This window comes from Falco rusticolus, chromosome 3 (genome assembly GCF_015220075.1).
Source record: "Falco rusticolus isolate bFalRus1 chromosome 3, bFalRus1.pri, whole genome shotgun sequence".
In the NCBI taxonomy this organism is placed as follows: Eukaryota; Metazoa; Chordata; class Aves; order Falconiformes; family Falconidae; genus Falco; species Falco rusticolus.
This window is the reverse complement of record NC_051189.1, coordinates 104,725,954-104,750,636: the sequence shown is the minus strand read 5'-3', so window position 1 is coordinate 104,750,636 and position 24,683 is coordinate 104,725,954. Positions and strand designations below refer to the sequence as shown.

At 42.4% G+C, this 24,683-nt stretch overlaps 1 protein-coding gene across 11 annotated transcripts; it reads left to right on the top strand.

Moving 5' to 3' along the window:
• The first annotated feature begins 113 nt into the window (after positions 1-113).
• PER3 (period circadian regulator 3) lies at positions 114-22,815 on the top strand. 11 transcript variants are annotated; one of them, XM_037380390.1, is made up of 21 exons: positions 115-402; positions 1,426-1,577; positions 2,157-2,272; positions 3,134-3,335; positions 4,365-4,413; positions 6,168-6,310; positions 6,720-6,798; positions 7,529-7,635; positions 7,872-8,028; positions 8,981-9,086; positions 9,487-9,612; positions 10,366-10,492; positions 11,550-11,694; positions 12,329-12,456; positions 12,928-13,113; positions 13,690-13,938; positions 14,466-15,187; positions 16,280-16,457; positions 17,038-17,215; positions 17,831-17,981; positions 18,959-19,104. In XM_037380390.1, exons 1-21 carry the CDS (start codon positions 263-265, stop codon positions 19,037-19,039), a joined length of 3,522 nt encoding a protein of 1,173 aa, XP_037236287.1. In that variant the 5' UTR covers positions 115-262; the 3' UTR covers positions 19,040-19,104. The 11 variants fall into 11 exon arrangements, 6 of the variants coding, with proteins under 6 accessions (XP_037236289.1, XP_037236287.1, XP_037236288.1 ...); XM_037380391.1 differs by having other exon boundaries at positions 13,687-13,938; positions 14,469-15,187; XM_037380387.1 differs by having other exon boundaries at positions 116-402; positions 13,687-13,938; positions 18,959-22,815.
• Positions 22,816-24,683: the final 1,868 nt, after the last annotated feature.

Sequence of the window (24,683 nt, the reverse complement as noted above, 5' to 3'; positions counted from 1 at the left end):
TGGCCGCCGTGTGGGGGAGCGGGGCCGCCGCGTGCGGCCGCCGTTACGTAACCGGGGGGGGGGGGGGGGGGGGGGGGGGGGGCAGGTGGCGGGAGCAGGCGGTGGCCCGGCCGCTGCCATCCGCGCTGGCGGCCCGGGGTGGGGGGGGGACCCCGAGAGGGCGGTGGGCTCGGCGGCGGGGGCCGCTCCTCCCCCGAGGCGGTGTCAGCGCCGCCGCCGGTGGGGCCCGTGCCCCGGGCTCGCCACGCTCCGCGGGGCGGCGATGGACGCGGCCGGGCAGCGCGGGGCAGCGGGGCTGGGGGAGCGGCGGGCGGCCGCGGGGGCCAGCTCCGGCGGGGAATCGCCCGCGGCGCCGGGCGGCGGCTCGGCGGGGAGCTGGGCGAGGCGGTGCGGAGCTCGCAGGTAACTGGCGGCGCGTCCAGCCGCGGCCCCGGTCGCTGCGCGGAGCCTGGGGAGGCGGGGGCTGCGCTCGGGGGCGGTTCGGTGCTGCGGGGCTGCCCCGGCTCCGGCCTCCTGCCCCCGGCCCGGCTCTTCCTGGCCCTGCCGCGCCCGCGCTGGCGGCCGCGGCTGAAGGCTGGCTCTAGCAGTAGCAAAGCAGAAATGACTTTGTAGTTTTCCTGAAAGTTCAGAAATTGTGAGGTGCTGTTATTATTAAGAAAATCCCAGCCGTTCAGGAGCTACAATTTATGCAACGTTGAACTGGCATGTAAAGTTAACAGGCTGCACTTGAACTTCCTTAGTGATTTATTTAGTAAGTGTGCTGCAAATAAAAATGCCAAACCGCCAAAAGTTATTTAAAATCATGGTGTTCGTATCCGATCTGTAGGATTAGAATCAATCTGCATTTTGAGGATTTTGACTGCTTGTTTTTCAGTCAGTGAAATAAGCAAAAGTAAGAAGAGGGAGATTTTGCAGCTGACAGTAACCTTGCAGCTGCTGAGGCTGAGGTTTCTGTTGAGAAGACTCCGGAGTCACATGAGGAATGAGATCCTGGCATCAGGTGTATTTTGAGGACCTCACATTTCCCTCAATGCAGACCTCAAGGCTAGAAAGACACACAGAAACAATCAGCATCTGTTCATGATTTTAATACTGGTGAGATATAGAAAATCCAGAGTAAATGTCGGCTCACTTTTAGTTGCTCAGCACCTTAGCGAGCAGATTGGTTGTGATGTGACTTTGCCATCCAGTGACATGTCGGAGTTGGAAAGGGGGAAAGTACAGGACATAAGGTTAAGTAGGAAATAAGTGAGAAAGATACATCAGGAAACGTAGTGAATGAGCATTAGGACATTTCTGGATATTCTGCTACTCCACAGCTGAGCCCAGAAAATGTTAATTTAGTGAATAATCGTAAGTAGTTGACAGAAAAAAAAAAGCTCCTGTACCACAAGTCTCTGGTAAAGTTCAACCTGTGTTTAACAGTGAGCAGCTGAATTGGAGCCAGTCTCACAGAGATCTGATGATGATGATCCAAGAAATTAAAAGGTGTTTGCCTGAAGAGAAAAGGAGTTCCAGCAAGCCCAGTACCATCAGTGCTCTCAACTATGCCTTGCAGTGCGTCCAACAGGTCCAAGGTACGTGTAGAAAAAATCTGGAAGCATAGAAGCTATACAGCAGCTCGGTCTGGCAACAAATAACATCAAAATAAATTAAAGTATTCCAGTTAACCTGCAAACAATTGACTTTCTGAAGCACTGTGGGTTGTTTTTCTTTTTTAAATAATCCTGTTATCTTTTCTATTGAAATGCCCACCTGCTGCTTCTCTTTTCTTCAGAATCCTACAGCTAATAGGTGCTTACTCTTAACTCTCTGTGTATATTGAAAAAACAGCCTTCCTGTCATACTTTGAAAAATTATTGGATAGTCTCTGTTTTCCAACAGAACTAAGTAGCTAAAATTGTTCTTTTGCCATCATGTTCTGTCCTTTCTACTTCCTCGTGCTTGTTTTCTCTAACATAAATAGGTTGCTCCGATAGTATAATTGGTATTCCCTTTTCCTTTGTCACTACACAGACGTTCCTCATCTCAGTTTGGACTTCACCAAAAAGATGACAAAAGTACAAGGGCTGTAAGAAATACTTCAAAAATAGTCTCCTTACTGACTTCCTTGTGTTTGTTTTGCTTTTCTTGTTTTTCTTTTTTTTTTCAATTAGCAAACAATGACTTTTTCCAGGCTCTGAATGACCGAAGAGTGTTTCAGACAGATGGGATGACATACAGCATAGAAGAGTTGGTGGCAGTTGCATCTGAACACACTCCAAAAAACACTGTAAGGAATTCAGGGACACTCAAGGAGTTCATCACATGCTATTTCACTCTCTATTTAGTCTCCTTACATCGTTTTGAGGAAATAGAATGTGTAAAATTGAAAAGCCTTTAAGTTTTAGCCCAACAGGCTTTTGTGGTTTTAAAGGTAGATCAACACTACTACTTTTCTGTGCTGACTCAGGGTACCCAACAGCAGTAAGTGAAAAAATACCAGGTTTTCTTTCCCACCCCAACCCCAGAAGCAATACATATCTCTTTGAGAATCGTGTGTGAGAATTCATTTACAGCATGGTAATCCCTTGAGACAGACAACAGAAAGTTTTCAAAGTCGGTCAAGTCCATAGCTGTGAAGGACTTTGTTTCTATTTGTACTCCTGGATTTAAGTTTTTTTCTCTTGATTTGCGGTATGTGTTGTGCTTTCTGGCTGTGCTTCAAAGAAAAGAGTGTTTCTTGCAATTCAGTACTGTTAGATGCTGTATCAGATACATTGCAAATGCTTTATACTTGAGAAGTTCTCCAAACACTTTTGTACATGGAATTGTGTGAGATTTGCAAAGAAGTGTGCGGAGGGATAACCAGTCATTCTGGACAATGGCAAGCATCGCTGTAATCTGTTTCAGTTCTGATATTGCAGTCTTCTTAGGATTTGTAAATCAGGAGTAAGCTACTGTAGCATTAGAGATTGTAGTAGCTCACATACAACTTTAATTGGATGCTAAGAACATGTTTTTGAACCTCTGTCTTGGGTTGTGGTGGGTTTTGGTTTGGTTGGTTGGTTTAGGGTGGGTTTGGTTTTTTATCCTTACGATATTGCTACTATGTGTTGGGGGAGGGTTGCCTTTAACACTGTCTGTTTTCCAGGACACGTTTGTGGCTGTGTTTTCCTTGCTTTCTGGACGCATAGTGCACATTTCTGAGCAGGCAGCATCCATTCTAAACTGTAAGAAGAAAGTGTTGGACTCCTCCCGGTTTGTAGAGCTGCTTGTCCCTCGGGATGTGAGTGTGTTCTACACACACACTGATCAGTCCCACCTGCCGCTTTGGAACATGGATAGTCAAACAGGTGGGACTTGGCAACGCTCTTAAATGCTTTATGTGTCTTTCTGTCTTTGCAGAATGAGGATAGAATAGTTGTTAGTTGCAAATGCTTATGCCAGCAACATACATCGGCAACACTTGTTCCCTTTCCACTTAGAAAACTCGAGTAGCTATGCACTTAGTCCTGGCTAGCTTCCTAGAGGCTTAACTCTTGGAGTAAGTAATACTTCATTGTTTTGTGTACCATCTTACTCATTCCAAATACCGCTGATTTGAAAAGAAACTAAAGGTCTCTAATTGTGAGCTTAGAGTTGTTTAATCCATGTCTTACGATTGCTTCAGTGCTTTGTCTTTATGGTCTGCTTGCTGTGAACACAGCTCACTGAACCCAAGTTTTAAGCTGACTTGCTATTTAGTGCTGGACATGCCTAAATGGTGTCTTTTGAGTCCTGTGTTATTTGTGAGCAATTCAACTGTAGCTTGCATGCCAAGGCCATGTTGTTTGCCCATGTAGCTGTGGGGCTGTTCTGGCATCAGAAATGGGAAGTCCAAAATTCTTGCTGCCAAAGGACATGAGACATCCAAGGCTGCTAATGTGCCAGGGATTCCACAACTGGGAAGCCAGTCATGTGCTTACCCAGCAGAGTAGTGGCACCCCTATGGAATTGGGTTTTTATTGCTGTGAACTGTTACTGAATTTTCCTCTCCCCATAACTCTTTCTGTTTTGGTACATGGCTCTCAAAACCAGGAATTTTTTGCCCTTCCTTTCCATAGTGGTGCACTGGGGAAAGGAGTTTTTTAGATGATATGTGTTTCCTCTGAATTTAGTTCCAGGTCAGCCATTTCTCCAAGAGTGAGTGGGCTGGAGAGCTGAGATAGCATTTGAGGTGGGAGCAGACTGTTGAACAGCTCATTCGGTAGCTGATAAAGAGCAGGTTGTGGGACTTTGGTCTTGCTCAGAAAGTCTGGAGACTGCAGAATTTAAAATAGTTCTGTTAGGTGTGAGCTTTTTATAGATAATAACTGATACTTTCAATGTGTTCTTCTTGTTAGCTTCTCTGTATGAGTATGCCCAGGTGAAATCCTTTTTCTGCAGGATCAGGCAAGTACATTGTTATGGTTTTATATTGGTGAAGGCTGGGCAAAGGGTACAGTATGGAGCAGAAATAGTGTTCTGTTGTTACAAGTGACCAGCAGGAGCTCATGGAACTCTATTACAAAACTGACTTATTGTCTTTAATATTGGCATCCAGCAGGACATTTTGAATGTCTTTCCCATATAGATGCTTAAACTTTTATGGGCATAGAAGGAAAACTGTACATGTTTCTTTTGGATGTGCTGGTTTCCTTCAGTGCTGTTGTGCAGGAGAAGAATGATCTTGTGAAGAATTGCTATTCCCTCTTTTACACTTTGGGGGTGGAGGCAAAGGGTGTTTTGCCTAAGTTTGCTCGAGAGCTTGTGACAGAGGTGATAACAGATACTCAGTCACCTGAGTGTGAGACCTGAATCATGAGATACTACTTGCTGTCACTATGGATACAGTTTCTGGCTAATCTCAGTGCTAAAAGAAATCTTAAAAAATTGACATTGGCCTGTAATCTTCAGTGCAGCTCTGTTACAGACCTGGGTGGTCTCTTGATTTTGGTAAGAGCTGTCTGCTTCTGAGCGGACCTAATACTTGTTCCATCTTTCAGTCGATCGCCGAGTCATTCATCTGCCTTTCAAAAACCCGAGCATTAAAGTCACCTTTGTTTCTTGAATCATGTAAGGGCGCTTGGAATAATTATAGCAGGACCAACCAGTTTTAAGTTGGGGAAACTCTTGGTAGCATACATAAACATTTTGCAATCGTTTTTCTTCAGATTTTCATACCACATCTCTCCTTCCTTTGTATAACGGGTGCTTTTGGTTATGTGGGCTTCACGAGTAAAATTATTTTTTTTCACAAGCACACACTAGGCTGAAGTATGAAAGTGTTTTTTTGTGGGTTAAACTGCTGCTGTACCCAGTTTCTATTTGTATCTTTTTTCCAAAAGGGGGAGCTCTCAGTAGTAGTTTTCATGACAGTAACTTCTCCCTAGAAACATTTTACAAAACTTAGTGTGGAGTAAGAAAGTAACTTCTAGTGTAAGGCATCATGTCCAAAAATTCATCTCAATCCTTTCAGTCAGAGCCAGGTAAGATGCTACAGTTATAACAGGTGAGAAAGCACTTGCAATAGGACCAGGCAGTCACTAACACAGTTGTCGCGAAGCCGTGGTTAGGATCGTTGCTAGAATGTTGTGTGCTGCTCCTGCTCACACATGTTCTAGGAAGACAAATTCTCACGGGAGGAGGACAGTCCAAGAACAACAACTATTTGTGAACCGAGGCTGGAGGACTTTTACTTACATAGTTGAGCAAAACAAAACTTGAGAGACAGAGGTTTTATTTTTGGGGGTGCGTGGGTGATGTTTCCTAAAAATGGTACAGAATAAACAAGAGACAGAAAGGACTGTGTCACTTGAAGCAGAGCCCAAGACCAAATGAGTGGTTCTTGTGAATACAATTGGACTGAGAATTAGAAGGTCTTCTTTAACCGTTAGAGTACTGGCATTTCTAGAACAGCCTCTGGGTGCAAGTATTGGAGGCAGAACACCTACTTGTTTGAAGGGGAGTGAGATCAGCATTGCTGAATGCGTTGGCCTTGGATCGCGTAGGATCCCTACGCGTGGGGAGTGTGCATAGGACCTTGGGAGATTCTGATTGTCTGGGTCTGTGTGCTCAGCATAACTTCTTTGTGCAGAGTTCTCAGCCCTGGCATAAAGTATCTGAGTCTTGAAACCAGAGCATTAATCCCTTTTACTTTTCCTCAGGGGTGGTAAAGACCGAGAACAAGAAATGCGTTGTTACCCATTCCGGATCACCCCGTACTTGGTCCACGTGTGTACTTCTGTCCACGTGGATGCAGAATCCTGTTGCTTAGCTTTGGCTGAGAAAATTCACTCTGGATATGAAGGCAAGTAGGGAGGCTCCAGTGAAAAAAACCAAGCTGGTAGGAAAATGCAGTATATGAAAGTCTGCTTCCTTGGTTTAGAACAGTGCTTGGTTAGTCTCACCCGTGTAACTTCCACTTTTTTTTTTTTTTTTGTGTGTGTCTGTGTGTGTGTGTCTGTGTGTGTCTGTGTCTGTGTGTGCGTGCGCATGCGTGCGTGTGTGTGTGTGTGTGTGTGTGTGAATCCAGAGCATCTGTGCCTTCTTTGCCAGCACTTAAAATTTGTAACGTTTCTTTGGGTTACTGGTCAGAAAGCAGTGAGCAATTACAAAGTTCAGGAGACAAAAACCTCTTTATCATGAGCAAAAGTTAACGGTTAGGTTTTCTGTCTTGGTGCTTATTTTGTTTCAGTAAATATTTCTTTTTCTATTAGCTCCTCGAATTCCTATGGATAAAAGAATCTTCACCACCACTCACACCCCTGGATGTGTTTTTCTTGATATAGATGACAGGTGAGATTTGAATCATATGACCTGTGAGGTGTGTATGGAGAGGTAGCAAAAAATCCTTCGGTGATGCAGCTGGAGACCCAAGTAAAGTAGGTGAACTCTGCAGCTGGCAGTAGTTAATTAAACAACAAAGTAGTTTGGGGTTAGTCGTCTCATGGAACATCTAGAACTCCACAGATGTAATCTCCTTTGTTGACTTCAAATGTGAATTAAACAGAACTGCTGTCAGTTTTCGTTATCCAGGGCAATGTGATAACACAGGCAGTGGAAAATCCACATAATGCAAAGCTCTGAGGATCACGGAGTGTAGAGATACAGCTGTACTGAGCTGGGTCAAATAAATTTGGCCAGATTAAAGCTATTTCCTGCAAAGCCACAAGAGTGTTTTTACAATGTGCTTTGCAGCATCCGTGTCAGATTTCTGATGTTCTGCCTGTGACCTGCTTCTTCAAGATCCCTTTTTCTTTTTTTTTCTTTTTCTTTACCTGTAGACAGGTACAAAACTGCCTGAAAATGTGAAAATCTGTTAGATGTCTGGGCACAGAAATGTTTGTCATTGGTATTTACGTGTCTGCATGGCACTGGAGGATCATTACATGTGCTGGAAAATGTTCTGTAGCCTTAGTTCATGCCCCTGTAGATCGTGCATGGGGACTTTGCTGACAAGCAGAGGGTTAAGGATATAAATACTCAAAACTATATTATAATCAGTGGTAATGTTTTTGGGTTTCAGAGCAGTGCCTTTGTTGGGTTACTTACCTCAAGATTTAATTGGAACATCCATACTGATGTATTTGCATCCAGAAGATCGTCCTTTGATGATTGCTGTTCACCGGAAGAGTAAGTACAGTTGTTGTAAGAGGAATTTCTACTGGTTTTAACATTCTATTGTTATCATATTGCTTAACACATGGAAGATCTGCAGTCTAGACAGAAATTAATGAATTAAAGCAACCAGTTTCAGACTGAAACAAATTCAGACCCAACATTTTAAAGGACCCCAGTTGTTAGTGCTTGCACTATTGTGTCATCATGTAAACTGAACCTTGTTTCTTGATTGTTTGGTTTTTTTTCAGTCCTGAAATTTGCTGGCCAACCCCCTTTTGAACATTTACCGATTAGATTTTGTACTCAAAATGGTGATTATGTCATACTGGATACCAGCTGGTCCAGTTTTGTGAATCCTTGGAGCAGGAAAGTAGCGTTCATCATTGGCCGACACAAAGTCCGGACGTAAGTCAGTTGTAGAATTGATTTATTAAAGTGCTTTTCATTGAATATTCTGCAAAACAAAACTGTATTAGTACTGAACTAGAGACATGTCGCTCCTGCAGTCTGTGATAACTACCTAGCATCTGTCTTGCAGCCCCTTCCTTCAGAACAGTGTTAGTCTTGTTTATTAAGTATAAAAATAAGTTAGTTACTTTGAGGCAAAAGGCAAAGCCAACTTTTTTTAGTATGTTTTTGTACATGGTTGATGTTCAAATACTGTGACAATAGACATGTCTAAAACAAAATGTCAGTTTCAGACAAGCCAAGTAAAAGCTAAAAAGCAAAGTAAAAAGTAGATCACTTTAACAAATAATTAATTGGCATTCATTCATAATTAGCTCACCAAAAAAATATAGCCCACTAATAGACAGACATGTAATCAAGATCACCTTCTGGCTTGTTTTCTTCTGAAATGTTCACTTGATACAGAATCTAAATATTTACCAAGGAAACCTCTTTTTAAAATGCAATTAGTATTGAATGTCCAAGGTAATTGTTCAGATGTTTCTCCTCAGTTCTCAAATCAGAGACTTGGAAATATGACTGCCTTCCTCTTTCCTGGTTTCTTTTCTAGAAAATGGCTTTTGGGGATGGCCTTTTGTCTTTTCAAAGTAATCTTTTATGTGGGTTTTTATGGGGTGTGAATTCAGACTCTGGATGAAGGGGTAGATGTTTGTCAGCACTAACTTGTGTCTCTGTGCTGGTGTACCCACTTCCCTGGGGCTTCACGTGGAGCGCTACCCCAGCAGAGCTGCCATGGAACAGATGACAGCCCTTTGTGTCGATTCAGCAAAGCAGTCAGAATAAAATAAAGATAATAAAAAAATTGTAATAATCTTTTCTAATTTTGTTTATAGCTACCTTTTCTTCATCAAATTAAAATTAATAGTGAAATTTTGTTGGCTCTCTCCAGAAGCCCTCTGAATGAAGATGTCTTTGCTGCAAGAAGTAAAGAAATGAGCAGTGTTGAGAAAGAGATAAGAGAATTGCAAGGACAAATTTACAAGCTGCTTCTGCAGGTAAAGAAGATGAAAGAATGTGGAAACCCTGGCTGGCCTTCTAAGGAGGGGCTAAAGAAACTTGGGTCTGTTTAGCAGAAAGCTTTGGGGATGATCTTTTAAAAAGTCTGAAAGGGAAGTTCTAAATGGAGACAGGCTTGTGCAACGCCATTAAAAATGTTGCTCTGGGTAGCCCACCTGAAAAAAATATTTTGTTTGACATATTTGCCAAATCTTTGTATCTGCATCCTGAAACAGCTTTAAGCATGGTAGAGAATTTTTCCCAAGCAAGTGGTAGAGCGCAGAGCGATACTGACTTTTTGCTTAATATTCTTTGTTTACTTGAAGTCCTGTGTTGCAAATATTTTGTTTTCCAAGAGGATAATTTTTTTAATTACTTTTCCCCCCCCCCCTCATACAGCCAGTTCACAGCAATGTTTCCAGTGGTTACGGAAGCCTTGGAAGCAATGGTTCTTATGAGCACTATATCAGCATCGCATCTTCAAGTGACTCCAATGGGAATTGTGCAGATGAAATACAAGAACCAGTAGGTGTATAAATGTGTCACTGCCTGCAGAGTAGTAAAAATACAGTTTTAAAAATGAAAATTTTTACTGTGTACATACATATTATTCATCATGAATTTTACTGATGGGAGAAGATACAGCTATGTTCACGCTAAACATATTTAAATTGGTCAGTTACAGAATGCTGGCTTTTGTGTTTTGCACTTAATTTTGCTGACTAAAATGAGCGGATAACTACTACGGTAGTTCACGAAAGTAAATTGAAGGCTTGCTTAAGGCCAGCCTGCTCAAAAAACCAGTGGACTGGGAGAAAAAAGTGGAAGAACCATGCAATCAGAAAGAGGATTGGTGCATATGGAGGGGTTCTGTTTGCTTGGGATTTTGTTTTCTTTTAAAAAGGGCACTAGAGGTACAGTGTAGGCTGCTGTAGAAGAGAGTGAACACAGTGCTGTCCTAAAACAAGCATTGCAATTACCCAATTTCCTTGTGAGGCTCTTGGGTAAGTCTTCGGTTTATTCCCACTCTCAAGGCTTGCATCAGTATTAAAACATGCCAGCGCTGAGGCTGTTTGAGCTTTATCGTAGTTAATTTAATTAAATTAACCTTGATAAGTAGATTCATTAAATTTACGAATACCAATAGATATCAGGCTTAGGCTGACAGTCTACTCCCTTTCAGTCTGGAGAATACAAGAATGCAGGCCCATCTTAATGGTCTCCTGTGGCCTCTTTTCATTCATTTTATTCTGACTTCACATTTTCACGTATCTCAAGATGACATTGCAACAAGTTTGTGTGGATGTCAACCGAATAAAGAATCTGGGACAGCAGCTGTATATTGCATCAAGGAGCAAGCCACAGAATGGAAATGAACAGGCTGTGAGCTCAGAAATGCTAGGAGGTAAGTTCATGTAATTATGATCATTAAGGTAACACAAACTCCTGTAGTTCTATAGCTGTGAGTTTAGCTAGCTGGTGTTATGCTGAAGAACTTAAGATAGCATTTTAGCATGGCTTAAATGTGGGAAATGTTTTTGTTTGCTTGGGTTTTAAAAAGAAAATCAAAACCCAAACAAACAAAAAACCCAAAAGCCACCCTGAAAAAAACCCTCAGCAGTTGCAATGACAGTTTAACTGTGCCTGAGATCTGGAGGAATGTATCTGTCTCTTCTAGGTTAATAGACTTTTTTTTTTAATTTTAACTTTTTCTAGTGAAAATGCAGACTTGCTTGTAGCAAGTAGAAGTCCACTATGGAAGGTTCCCTTAGTTACTTCATGTAGACTCTCAGAAACAATCCATCAGTTTGAAAACACTGCCCCACTTCCCACTGAAGCAGTGGTTTAGTTACTGAGTGCTTAACGTTATGCTAATACACATTATTTGCAGTTAGTACCTAGCACAAATATATGGAGAAACGTGGATGCTTGCTCAGTGTCACAGAAGTCTGTATTAAAACATCTTGCCCTGTGATACTCTCTATGAAAGTTAGTAAGTCCTCGCCTTGCTGGTAAGAGGACTGCTCTGGGAATGTTGATACCGCTCAGACCAGTGTATCTGTGCTATAAAAAGCTGTAAATCACTGTTAATGGACTGGATTCTCTGATGTATAAATTGAGATAAAAGTAATACTAGGTGCAGCTTTGTTTACAATTTAAATACAATAAATTTTTTGTATGCTGTTTTTCTTGTGTTTACTAGTTGTTCTGAGTTGGATGTCTAAGGTGCTGTGTGGGGTTTCTGTCTTTTGACGCATTCTTTCCCATTCTCCATGCCCTGCCTTGAAACATGTGAATCGAGATGAAAATGCAGAACTTTGTAGTGAGAGCAGAGCTGTCATAGGCTATATATCCCTGTATAATATATATATGTATCCCAGTATGGATACGTGTGTGTGTGTCTCGGTGGGGGTGGTGTTTAGATGCCTTTGAGAGGAGTCAGAGGATTTCTTCTTCTCCAGGGAAAAGGCACACTGCTTCCTGTTTTCTTCAGACGTTGAGAAGTGATAGCACAGAAGAAACAGGCGATGCATTTTATGATGATTCAAAGAAGACTCCGCGTGTTCCTTCCTATCAGCAGATCAATTGTGTTGATAGTATCATCAGGTAATAAACTATGAAGTGGTTTTAGTAGTAGAAGTTTAAGATTAATCGGTGGAAGGTAAATACCCAAGCAATTTGCATTGGTCTAAACTGTCTGAGGTTTGAGTTGTGAGATAAATTTGGGGTTGTTTGTAAATTTTAGTGCCTCTCTAGGCAATCCATCCCCGTGTTCAGTCAATCTGCCTTACGCAGTAATGAAGAATTTAGGGCCTAAGATTCTGTTTGCTGCTGTTGATGTTTGGGTGCTGCTGGTTTCACCATTGGTGCAATAGGAGTTTAAGAGAATTTTGATGGGCATAATATGTTGATGTCTTCTCAATATATGCTTTGAGAACATCCATGTAAACCAGAAATTTGATACAATTTATAGTATGTCAGTATTTTTTAACCCAGTGGATAACATTGTATTTTTTTTCTTTTTTTCTTTTTTCTTTTTTTTTTTTTGAAGCATAGTTGATAGATTTTATTTAAAATACTCTTTGGAAATCAGATACGTGTTCAGAGCTTCCTCCAGTGAATTTAAAATACTAGTTAAGAACCCCTGGATCTCCAGATTGGATTGTTCAAATGTTTGTCTCTCCAAATGGAGAAAACCCACGAAGTAGGGAGAGCTTCCTGTGATATGCTTTTATTTCAGATATCTAGAGAGCTGCAGTATTCCAGCATTGAAAAGGAAATGTAAATCTTCTGCAAATACATCATCGTCATCTTCAGAAGATGACAAGCAAGTCCAGCAAAGTCAGCAGGAAGTGGAGGCGTTGGAAGGTAACACACAGTCTACTGACAAGCATAATAGAACCGCAACTGATCTATTTTTTACCTGCCACTGTTGCACATTTCAGAGTTTAAGTCTACTTTTTTAAATTGCTGTCATGCTAACAGCACAGATATTGTGGTTATGTGGTAAATATCCGCTTACCTTGTCTAGATCTCACAGTGAAGCATGAGCTACAATATTAAGTCTTTGAACTTAAAATGCATTGAAAGAATTGTTTGTTGTTGCTAAATGAACCTCCCGTTGCTCGCATATTTTATGCCATTTTTAGTATGTGCTGACATTGCACTGGCATGTGAATGTTACGTTTAGTTGTATATTAGACTGTCTTATTTAATCGTCTGCATGGTTAATGATCGTTTCTGAACCAGTCAGACTTGATAAATTGGGAGCATAGTGCTTGGAATGAAATTCCACGTAGAAGCTTTGTCAGTTACCAATAGACACTGCTATGCTTTCAGCAGCTAATTCTCAAACTCCGATACCTGCTGATCAGGAAGAGACGCTGAAGGACCAGACAGCTGCAGGCACAGTGGGGTCTCCACTGGCAGACCTGACCCTGTCCAACAAGGCTCCCAGTGTGGTGTCTGTCACCAGCCAGTGCAGTTACAGCAGCACTATAGTGCATGTCCCACACCCTGAATCAGGTACTGTACGCGCTTGCAAAAGACTCGCTGATTTTTAAGTTAACACAGTGTTTCCAGACTGAAGTACACCGTGAGAAAGTTTTGTGCATTTGAGATTTGTTCTCATGCATGTGAACTCTGAAGTATAATTAAGGTTCTTCTAGGGACACTGTGGAGAAAACTTGAGCCTGGAAATGTTTACAGTATTGTAATAAAACCTGGTTTTGACAGAGTCCCTCTCAGACACAACAATATACTTTTGGCCATTGAGGATTAAAATGAAAATGGCTAATGGGCCAGTGTTACTTAATTTTAATGCAGAAAGAAGTGTAAAAATTAGTATTTAACTGGTATTGTACTAAGAAAATATGAAGAAAGAAGTGCGTCTGTAACTTTGTGAATTTGAAGTTTTCCAGATCACGCAAAGAAATCTGGTCAGTTGATGTTAGTGTAACTGTGTTTGAATGTAAAGGTGTTTTCTGTCCCCACCTCTGCAGCCTGTAGCTCAGACGAGATTGCTCTGGCCTTCTGGTGTCAACACCCAGAGGGTTACACAGGAAACAAAGAGTGATTTCTTTTCTTCCCTCTTCAAAGAAGTGACCACAGTGGAGGATACTACTGTTGGAAGTGAACACATTGAGCTGCCTCCTGTGAACGCTCAGAGTCTCACTGGGGTGCCTGAGGAGTTAAAGCCAGTTGGGTTAACAAAAGAAACGCTGTCAGCCCACACCCAAAAGGAGGAGCAGAATTATGTGGACAAGTTCCGACAGAGGATCTTGCTGTCTCCGTTTAGGACTTACCTTCAACAGGGGAGCAAAAGTAACAACAGACGTTCCTGTGGCCGAGGTAGGCACTAGCTTTGAGAAATAAAGACTTTGCAGATGACTTACAAAGAGCACCCTAGCAGTGGAGTCTGGTTCTCCTTCGTATGATTTAGCGAGTGTCTTGCTAGGGCTGCAAACAGAATACTTCCTTTGAACTGACAAGGCCTGACAACAGCATTGTCCACAGAGATCTGCTCCACATTGGATGTTACTATCTTAGACTTTTTACAAAGCAGATAATTATTGCAATAAATCCTGCAAATCCCGAGTAGCTTATTGCCTCCCCTTGAAGGAATGGAAAAGATCTGATTGGGATAGGCCAAAATGATTGATACAAAAATTGATGACATGAAGGAGAACATTGTAGATATGTCAGCAAATCCATCACTGTAGTGTATGGAAGAATTACCCAGAGAAAATTCAGCTGTCCGAATAAGGCACACTCAGATACCTGGATGGTTGGGGTTTTTTTTCTTTCCCGCTCCCCCCCCACTCCCCACCCCCCAGTCAGTCATTTCAGTGAACGTGTCTTCTTCTCTTTCTCCTTAGGAGATTCCCCTTCAAAGCAGATGAACCCAGCCAGCTGTAAAAAAGGCAAACACGGAAAATTCAAGCGCCAGAAACCTCATAGACAGTCCTCAGATTGCCACTTTTCTAATAAAAATAGAAATAGTCTTCCATGTGGGAAGAGAACAGTTCAGAAACAGTCATTCTCTCCCTCAGAAGTGTCCTATCTGAGCTCCTCCAGTATGAATGTCATTCCTCCTACGGGATTTCAAGTCTATTCAGATCCCCTATGTGGTTTTCCAGCCTCTCCCGTAGAAGAGGACCTTGGCCTCCGCTCGTTAAAACCTGAGTCCACATCGTCACCGCAACTATACTGTGAAGCACCAGCACTTTGTCCCCCAAACGTAGGCATGTTTACGGCTGTATTTTTTCAGAGTTTCCCCACGTGTGCTCAGATGCCTCAGTATGTCTTTCTTCCTAGCCCTCAGTACGTTTATCCCCCAGCTTCATACCCATGCACCGTGCTGTGTCCAGCCCCACCACCTCTGGCACCAGCAGTCCTGCGCTCTGTGGATCAGCCCTTTCCAACCTCTTCTGCTATGTCCATGGAGGACCAGCAAGAGGGCCAGCACAACCCGGCCCTACTGCTGAGTAGCTCACGGAGCAGCTCCCCGCTTCAGCTGAATTTGCTTCAAGAAGAGCTGCCAAAACCTATGGAGCTTTCCATCAGTACCGATGGTAAAGCACATGCAGAAGCTAAATGTGTAAGTAACGCAAATTTTTAACATAGAGGAGAAACTCCGACTTTCATGGTGTTCAGTCACCAAAACCAGTTACGTGATCTGTGTTTCAGGGTCACCAGATTTTGTTAGCTGCTTTTTCCAGTGCTGTGTAGACTGCAGGACAGAAATAGCACAGGAGGCAGAGAAAGCTGGTTATACTTGTGCCTGTGGGAACTTGTAACAGTACAGGGTTGGCACCTGGCAAATGACAGAAATGTGGGATATTCTGGTCCAGGCTGCCACAAGCCACTTTTGCTCGGTGTTTTAGCAGCAGCCTTTTCGATTAAATTGTCAGCCGGAATATTGGGTTTGGGGCTTTTATGCATGTGGAAATCGGTTAGCGCTGCGCAATTCGCACCCTTGTTCAGTCAGTCCCACAGTCTCTGTGGAGAACCAAAACAAAGGGAAGGTCCGCTTCTAATTACTCCCTCTGTCTCCCAGGGATGCAGCTAATGAACGAAGAACAGGGATCCGTGTGGGTCGGTTTCCATACACGGGCATAGAAAAGGCCTCTCCAACTTCCGCGGTAAACGCAGAGGCAGGAATCTGAGCTCTGCAGGCAAGGAAAAAAATGTTGGCTCCTGAATCCAGATTGGGCTGGAAAGGCTGGATCAGCTGAAACTGCAGGGTAGGGTCCTGAAAGGGGAGTTGGTGTACCCGCAGCCTCTGAAGCGGTCAGCTTCGCGTAGCAAACCAGGGGAAGACTCTCTCATTTTCCCTGTAGCGCACCTTGCTTGATGTGTGTGGCTGCTTCATGCCCTCTTAACTGGACGTGAAGGTAACTGACTCCTGCTCTCTTGTCAGCCAAAAATATTAACTTAATACAGCAGTACAATGTCTTGACCCAGTGGGGAAGGATCTGCAGCAGTAACCTAGAGTCCAGATGTTTGTTGATTTCTCCCATTAATTCTGAGTTCTAGGCCACCATTCATTTTCAGAGCTAGAAATTCCAAACCTATTGCTTTGATACAAGAACTTAGTCGACATGTGACAAATGCAATAAATGCATGAACTTCCTGTTTCAAACTTAAATATAACTTCGTGGATGCATGTGTTTTGATTTTTTGTCTCCAGGACAATGATCCGGAAGGTAGTGGTAACAGCGCTAGCCATTGCACCTCTAGTGAATTTACTGAGCGCTCGCTGTACGAGGACTCCCACTCAGGTGCAGGTTCAGCAGCATCAGGCAGTGGATTAGCTTTATCTGGTTCTGTAGGCTCTAGCTCCAACGAGACTTCTGGTTGTGGCACAGGTAGGGGAGTTGAACATTTGGATGTTGGGTGCTTTGGTGCTGGGTTACTTGCTAACGTGTTGGTAATTCTTAACAAAATACCATAATGGGAATAGGAAATCCCAGTAAGAGGACCTGTAGACCTTGCCTTTCACCAGTGTACAGTGTTTGAAGCCAAGTTTGTTTTGGTCACTGTAGCTGGAAGTGGGAATCTAAGAAGCTATTCCTTTAACCTGTCAGTCACTCATCTGTTTTGCTCATTATTACTTTACTCTGCGTTAGATACTGGCTTACATCTCATTTGGATAAAGCTAGATCTGCCTAGGCCAGGGCCTCTTGAAATACAAGTAGAGAAGTTGAGCCAATTAACTTTGAGAAGAGTGAATAGAGCTTTGGAGATCTTGAGTAACTTAATAGAATGCACTTTATGTCTGAATTCTCAATAGGTAGTAATTGCTTGCTAGAGCAATCACCTGGGAGTACCTGTGTTCGTATCACAGAACTAGCTCACAAGACTACACTGATGGTCTTTTACTTTTTGTACTGAATTACTAGGATTTTTCAGGCATCTGCATTCATTTTTTTTCGTGGTAATTCTCAGCAGGTAGTGGGAAAAGCAGCAAGTATTTTGCCAGTAACGATTCTTCTGAAGCTTCCAAAGAGAAGAATTGGGAAGCAGAAGAAAAAGGGACAGCTCATAAATCCAAACATGAGTCAGCCTGCGTGATGATGGATCACACATCTGAACAAGTTCTAATGACTTACCAAATGCCAAACAGGTTGGAAAACATCAACCATTTCTGACATGTAGTTTGGAATTGTGCATAGAACTGTAGAATTAAAATGAGAGTGGGAACAGCGTACATACCAATGGAACTCCAAGAAGGTGTATTAATTTACTGTTTGTGCATTTGAAGCCCTGGTTATTTCCTTTTGTCTTGGTTTTTCCCTGTTTCCCTCATCAGTTAAAATACAGTAACATGTAAACTTTTTGCTGAAGTGTTAAGGGGATTGATTATTGTCCTGTAATTTGAATGCATAAAGGGGTAAAAATACTTGTGTTATTTGCGAGTTGCTTGCAATTAGCTTATGCATAATTCATAATGAGATTCCACATTAAGAAAAAAACCCTAAAAAAGCCCCAAAGCTCACAAAACAAAAAACCCCACACCAAACACCCAAAAAAACCCCAACAAAACCAAGAAAAAACCCCTGACAGACCAGTGTCAAAAGAAGCCTTACAAAGCAAAAAAGGGATAACAAAATGTAGTTCCTTTTCAATGGCTGATGCTGTCCGTAGAGTCTGGCAAAGAGGCTCTTACAACACAATCATAATCAGTGCCTGCCTTGCTTCATTTAGTACAGCTGTGTTCACAGGTGTCTGTTACCTGCAGAATCAAAGAGGAAGTTTTAAAGGAGGATCTGGAGAAGCTGACAGTCATGCAAAAGCAGCAGCCGTGGTTTACAGATGGGCAAAAGAAGGAGCTCGCTGAGGTGCATACGTGGATCCGGACCCAGACTGTCCCGCTGCAAATCAGCACCCAAGTAAGGAGCTGTGAAAGGGATCGACCCTTTATTCATGCCTTGGCTAGTCAGAGGCAGTGCCAGGTCTGGCTGATGCCAGGTCTCGTAGTGCTGGGGCTGCTGATTGTTATTACTTGTAAATATAAGAAGGAAATGAGCTCGAGTACGTTAGCTAGATGAGGAATGCCAGAAAGCGGGTCCTTCCATTGGATTTTTTGCAAGATATGCAAACTACATGTAGGAACCACCTGTAGCAAAGTTTTGTCAGTCACACTTTTGGCTGAATGGGAATAGTATCGTGCTCTCACATCGGAGACCGTATCTAGTGATGTTTTTTCTATTCTGCTTAGGTCTTTTGCTCTTTTTCTTACAGGCTTGGTTGTCGCTATGATTGAATAGCGTGTAGCACTGGGACGTTAGTGAAGATTAGAGCAGATGTGTTCAGTAAGCTGAAAAATGCTCATAATCACAGAGGAGCTTCAGCCATATAGTAAGAAACACAAAAATAGTTGCCTTTTTGTAGGCAGATTCATTCTTTAAGGATTTTGATATCTTATACCTGATTATCTGGTATAACTCTTGGGCACTCTGATAAACTCCTGATTTATATCACTACCCATTAGAGAACATGCTAATCAGTTTAAACTGCTCGCAGGTGCTATGGAGAAGAAAAGACCCAAGGCAGAACTAGTCCTGCAGTTAAAGCTCTAAAGCTCCAGTGATGAGTTGTGTAGAAAATGTCAAGGCAGAGCGGGCTGCATTCATGTACTCACACAGCAGAAAAATCTAATGTCTGTTACAGGACTGCATGCTCTGTGTGCTAGGCGGGGTGGGGTGTCTGAGCTGTGTTGTTTATTCTTGGAGCAGAAAAACTGAGAAATCCATGTCCTTGGCTCTAGAACAATACCAGAACATATCATGCTATCAGGATTTGACTTCTTGAAATACACTCATAAAAAGGAGAGTTTAAATTACTACATTCTTGTTCCTTTTTAAAGGGCTGTGTTACATGTGACGTCAGGGAAGCAAGTTGTGAGGCTGCAATGGCTGATGACGGTATGGAAAACAAGGGAAAATGACCTTCACTCCTGCAACACTGAAGACATTGGCACTTGTGTCAGTAAAACTGCTTGGTGTAATTCCCGTTCTCTTTTCCTCTGGCTTCGCTACATGCTGGCGGTGAATCTATCTGGCTATCTCTTCCCATGTGAAACTGAATCTTCCTCCATTACCCCTCTGCTCCTGGCATGACTTTGAAGACAGTCCTTCACTCGGGGGCTGTTTCCCTTCCTGACCTCACAGACTTGGTGCAGAATGGGTTATGTTTCTGACTTTTGATTGCTCAGTGACGAGCAAAATACAGAGGTGTTTTGGGGTTAGGTTTTGTTTGTTTGGACTCTGCAAGTGAGAGTCTGAAAAGATGCAGTGGTTAAGAACCTACAGCGATGAACCTACCAGTTCAGAGCGGTTACTCTCCGAGTAAGGCAGATGTATTGAAACCAAGCTGCCAGCAGGGTGCTGTTCATTTTTGTTTGTTTGGTGTTTAAAGGTCTAAACTGAAGATCCTAATACTCAGAGGCTCTAAAATCACTGTAGCTGGTTCGAGAATCCAATAGGCTTTTTAATGAGCAGTTGAAAACTGGGCAAGTTATTCTGCATCAAAATGCCTTTCGCCAGCTTGTGCCCATCAACAAAATAAACTGCAGTGAAAAGAACCAAAGCTATTCCCTATGCTTTTCATGATGAGTGTTTTGGAACCAAGTTGTTTTATAGCTTTTGCTTTTAAAGCTGTGTCTCTCAAGAGAGGTGTTTAAAATTAGTTCAGGGTAACTGGTTTGCAAACCTACTAGAGATCAAATTATAAATAGCAATCAAGAAAAAAAAAAAAAAAACCAAACCAGAAGTAACAATTTGGGTGTTGTTTCCTTATACAGGATCAGCTTTTTAATGAAAGACCCATGGAAAACCTGCTCTATCAAGGCACTAAAGCCTAGTTCTCAGTTCAAGGAGCTACACCTGCAATCTTTTCTGTTGCTAGCACTTTGGAAGGCAGATATGTATCTGAAATTTGTTGTTGTGTTAGAGTAGTTATATGAGTTGAATCCAGACATAGCAAATAGGAAATTTTAAGCCATTTCCCTATTTTGTTTTTGTTGCGGTGATGCCAAAAACAAAAAGAAAAAAAAGAGATTGAGCTTCATTTCTCCTGCTTTCTTGAAAAGTCACATATTGTGGAGCTGAACTTGAACATCAAACCACGTATTCGTTATTTCTTACCACTATTGACTTCCTGTACACGTCTGAACCTCTTTCTTTGTCATGGAGTCTCTGGCTGTTGAAATCCATGGATGAAAAATGAGTTTGTGCTTAGTGCAAGTTTGTTGCTCAGGAAGTGGTAACCACTTTCTCTGTCAGTTTGTAAAAGGACTTTTTTTCACATTAATACTTCTACCTTAAAGCTGAATGTCTCAAAGTGCTCTTCAAACAGGACATGCTTCACTAAAAACTGGCAAATTTGGTCTGATTTCCCCTTTGTTTATCAGAAGCTGAATGTAATCAAATTTTCCTGGTGGTGGTGTTAATCACCTTAGCCTTCTCAACAAAGGGGTTTGGAATGTAACAAGTTGTTCACCCTTTTGTTCCATGTAACTCTTCCTTTTCTGCTGTGTAGAGAATTTTCACTTTTCCAGTTACTAGTAAGCCTCGAGTTGTTGAGCAAGTGTAAAATACTGTCATCTGCAGATCATTGGAAGGAAAACTGTATTTATCTAAAGGGTTTTGTCACTTTTTAAAACCAATTCAGTAATAATCTTTGTCATTAAAGCTTATTTCAAGGAAAGTTTATTTTTACAGAATTTTTTAGTTTTGAAGGCTGTTTTTACTCAGGCAGGTTTTTTAAAAGAACTTCTTTTTTTTTTTTTTTACAGTATGCTTACCTGCTCTGTTTGTACCAATTGCTTTCTATTTATTCTTAAGCTGCATTTCTTTGTCCTTCAGGTGTTTTAGCTTGAACTTGTTTTTTCTTGCGTTTGTAAGAGGTCCACACATCCTCAGTACTTTTTGTGTTTGAACTTTAAACACCTCATGAAATGAGAGAATTCCGTAGGTATTTACGTATAGCAAATTATGTACTCAAGTAGGAAAACGTGGGCAGTACCTTACACCTTTCCTAGTCTTTCTCCAGCGCTTTCCAAATACAGTATTCTGCTTTATAACCACACTACCTAAAATATTTGCTCTAAAATGTGTAATAAGATGCTTTGTGTATAGGTTCTTTTCTTAACTGGGAAGCTTCTTATCTAATTAGCTGTCAAATTACTCATGCACTAGAATCCATTCTAGTTAGCTATGCTTAAATTAAAATGACTGCTGTAATGTATTTTGAGACTTTGTGAAATAGATTAATTTGAATACTCCAGGTAAGGACAGCTGTCTCCTTCAACATAGTTTAAAAGTGTAAGCCAGAAGGAAAGGTTAGATAATCAGCTCTTTTGCTGCACATTGTTTCTACTGTTTATTTCCTGAATAGGAAAATGGTTTGCGATGTCTTGGCAGGCATGTATGTCATCCATGTTATAAAGCAGTAGGAGCATGGTAATACGTACCTAACAATTGAATAATGCTTTTCATCCGTAGCTCTGGAGACACATCAAAAAGATGACTGTCATGTCTCAGTTGTGTAAAAAGAGGCAGAGACACAAAGGACTTGCACAGATGCATACCCCCACTTCATACCAGACCTGGGAGTGTCATTTGGGCACCTTCACTCGCTGTGTCCTGTGCTGCCTTTGCCACAAGCAGTTGAAATTCTGACCTGTACGTAGAAACTTGTCCGTATGAATTTGTGCCCAGTAGGATCATACAGAACAGAAACCCTAGACAGTTTGTAGTGCTGTGAGCACCATACCCTCTGACCATAAATAATGACGGTGCATGTGCCTAGGAGTTGAAATTCAAACTTTGTAATCCTGGCTAAATCTTAGGTGCAAGGTTCCTTGTCTGGGGCTACCCTAGTCCTGGGTTACAGAAAAAATTATGGTATGGGAGAAAAATGTAGGAGGTGAATTAGTGCCCTGTGTAACTAAATTATTTGCCCAAAAACGCAAACAGTCTTTGCTGCAAAACCAGGTTTACCAAAAAAAAAAAAAAAGTTCCCCAAGCTACTCTTTACCCCACTAGAACCACAACGTCTTGCAATCAAATGCCTTATCAAGCCTTACTTTTGGGAAGGACCTAGTTTCCTTAAGTTTTCAGGAACTAGTAGTTTTTACTTCAGCTTATATTATTTTTTTCAGTCTCTGTAGTTTGCTAAAGTAGTTGAAGTGAGCTCCAGTTCTGATCCGAAAGGCCAGTGGAGTAAAATCCTGCAGCCAGATTTGCACCTGTGATTTTGTTTTGGTGACTTTATTTTGCCTGGCATAATTAAAATGTGGCAGACAGTTTAGAGCTGCTTGGAAGGTCGCTTTTTTGGTGATCAAAGGGAATACACACAAGTACAGTAATGATGCAGTTACTACCCCCTGTGGGGGTGTCAGCAGTTTGGAAACCCTTGGATTTCGCTGGCAATTTTTGTTGCTGTATACATAAATACAGAATTATGTTTTGCTATGAACAGGAGGGACCCTAGTGTGTTTTTACAGCACAATAAGTATTTGCTGAATGAGTAGTGTATTGCTAAGTTTATCTTCCAGCTGAATCAAGTTTTAAATCACAATGGAATGAATTTTTATGTCAGTTGATAGGAATATTTTGTTGAAATAATATTCGGCTGTGGTTGAATTTACAGTTGTGATTTTAACTGTACACTTTACAGGAGCTTCTCTTTTATAAATAAAACTGAAAAATATGAGGCAAAGAACTGTTTCAAGTGTGTGCTTACTTTTGTTGTTGGTAATTTCTACCAAATAGACTTGTAAGAAAATATTTGTTATGCTTTCCTGATTGTACGTAAGTGTTGAGGTTGTGGGTACAGTGAAAATGGTCGGGTAGTGGCCATTCATCCTCTTCTGTGTGGAGTTTCGTGGTGGTTTTTTTATCTCGCTCTACCTTGCCCACTTCAAGACATGTTATTTCCTTTCTAATTGCATCTCACGAGGAAGGGCAAGTACCTTCTGAATGTATAGGATTATGTTTGGGTGTGTAAGCGGTTGGGGGTTGGCATGCAGGATTGAAATCTTCTGTCTGCTGATTTTGTTAGAAAAGGTAAATAATAAACGCTCTGGGAGTGCTTTAGCCCCACTGTGCTAGAACTGGTGTTCTAGAGGAGGTACAAAGAAACAAGAAAATTGGTTTAATTTGCAGGCATGTCTCAGAGCGATGAAGTTCTTAACTAATTGCAGAGAAACAATTTGCTCTCACCTTTTTCTGTTTTAAGGGACTTTAGAGGGAAGTGTGGTCAGCAGTGCTTAAAAAGCCTGTAGGAGAAAGGCAAAGTCACTGCAGGGAGTACAAGGTACAGAACAAAAGATGGTAGCATCTTACTAAAATTGGGAAAGAAAGAAGTAATCCTAGATAAGTATATGTAACTGAAGGTGCTTCTGGCAAGGTAAGCGGTGCGGTTCCTGGAAATACAGGTGTCTCAAAGTAACAGCTATAGTTTTGCTGATGGCTTACTAATTTTTAAAAGGGTGTTTTGGCAACTCTAAACATACTTACAAATGTGAGCCAAATTGTCTAGTAGGTATTTTTGGTCCAAAAATGATGACAAGCGGACAGGCTTGTGAAATAAAAAGTTCAAGGTGGTGCTGTGTCTTTATTCAGACCTAGGCAGTGTTGGTCCAGCTGTGTCCCTGGTTTGTCAGTGGCAGTCACGCTCCTGCCCACTGAAGTTCTGTGTCCCCGGTTTGTCAGTGGCAGTCACGCTCCTGCCCACTGAAGTTCTTGCTCGCAGTTAAACCCTGTAGCTTTCACCTCTGTGTGGATGTCAGAGGTGAGCTGAGTGAGGTGTGCTGTACGGCTGGTGGATGACGAGAGATAACTGTCGGACCCGAGATACTTACCCCAATGCTAAAAGTAACGGGGCTGTGGGTTTTCTGTGGTAGGTTTGCTCCACAGTTGCATTAAGTTTCAGTGAACACGTTACCTGCTGCTCCTGTGCGGCTGGGCCGGGTGTCTGCCTGCCGGGCGCCACAGGATGCTCCGTTTGCTGCGACTCGCACCGGGACTCCTGTGGCTTCCCCAGCTCCTCCCTGTGGCTCCCGAGCTCAGCCCGGGCAGGTGGGCAGCCTGGCCGCTGGAGCAGCTCCTGTGGCCTCTGCATTTTTCTGCGGCAGCTCCTTGTCTCTGGCCTGCGGAAGAGAGAAAAAGCTTGGAGCTGAGAGCTGGCCGGAGCTGGAGGCTGCAGCAGGACCAGGGAGAAGCAGTTTGCTGTTCTGTCTCGCGGACTGGCAGGGCTCCCCTCTCATGGACCCTGGAACTGCGTTTATCTGGCATCTGCCACGAGCGTTCCCTTCGGGAAGGAAGGATGCAGCTGGGTGTGCGGCAGCGTCTCACTTGTCTGTTGGAGAGCTACCACTCATGCCCAGATGTGGTCTGAACTCCTTTCGACCAGAGGTGGGGACTGTGAATGGCTGGAGGTTTCGTGCTCTGCTGAAATTGCACTAATTAGAATTACCTGGATTCCCCGCAGCCCCTGCCGCGGTGCCCTGGCCTAGCCTGGACACCCTGAGTTGTGCGAGTGTCACTGCTTTAGATGCCCTAACTGCTAGCAAGTATTTTTACCGT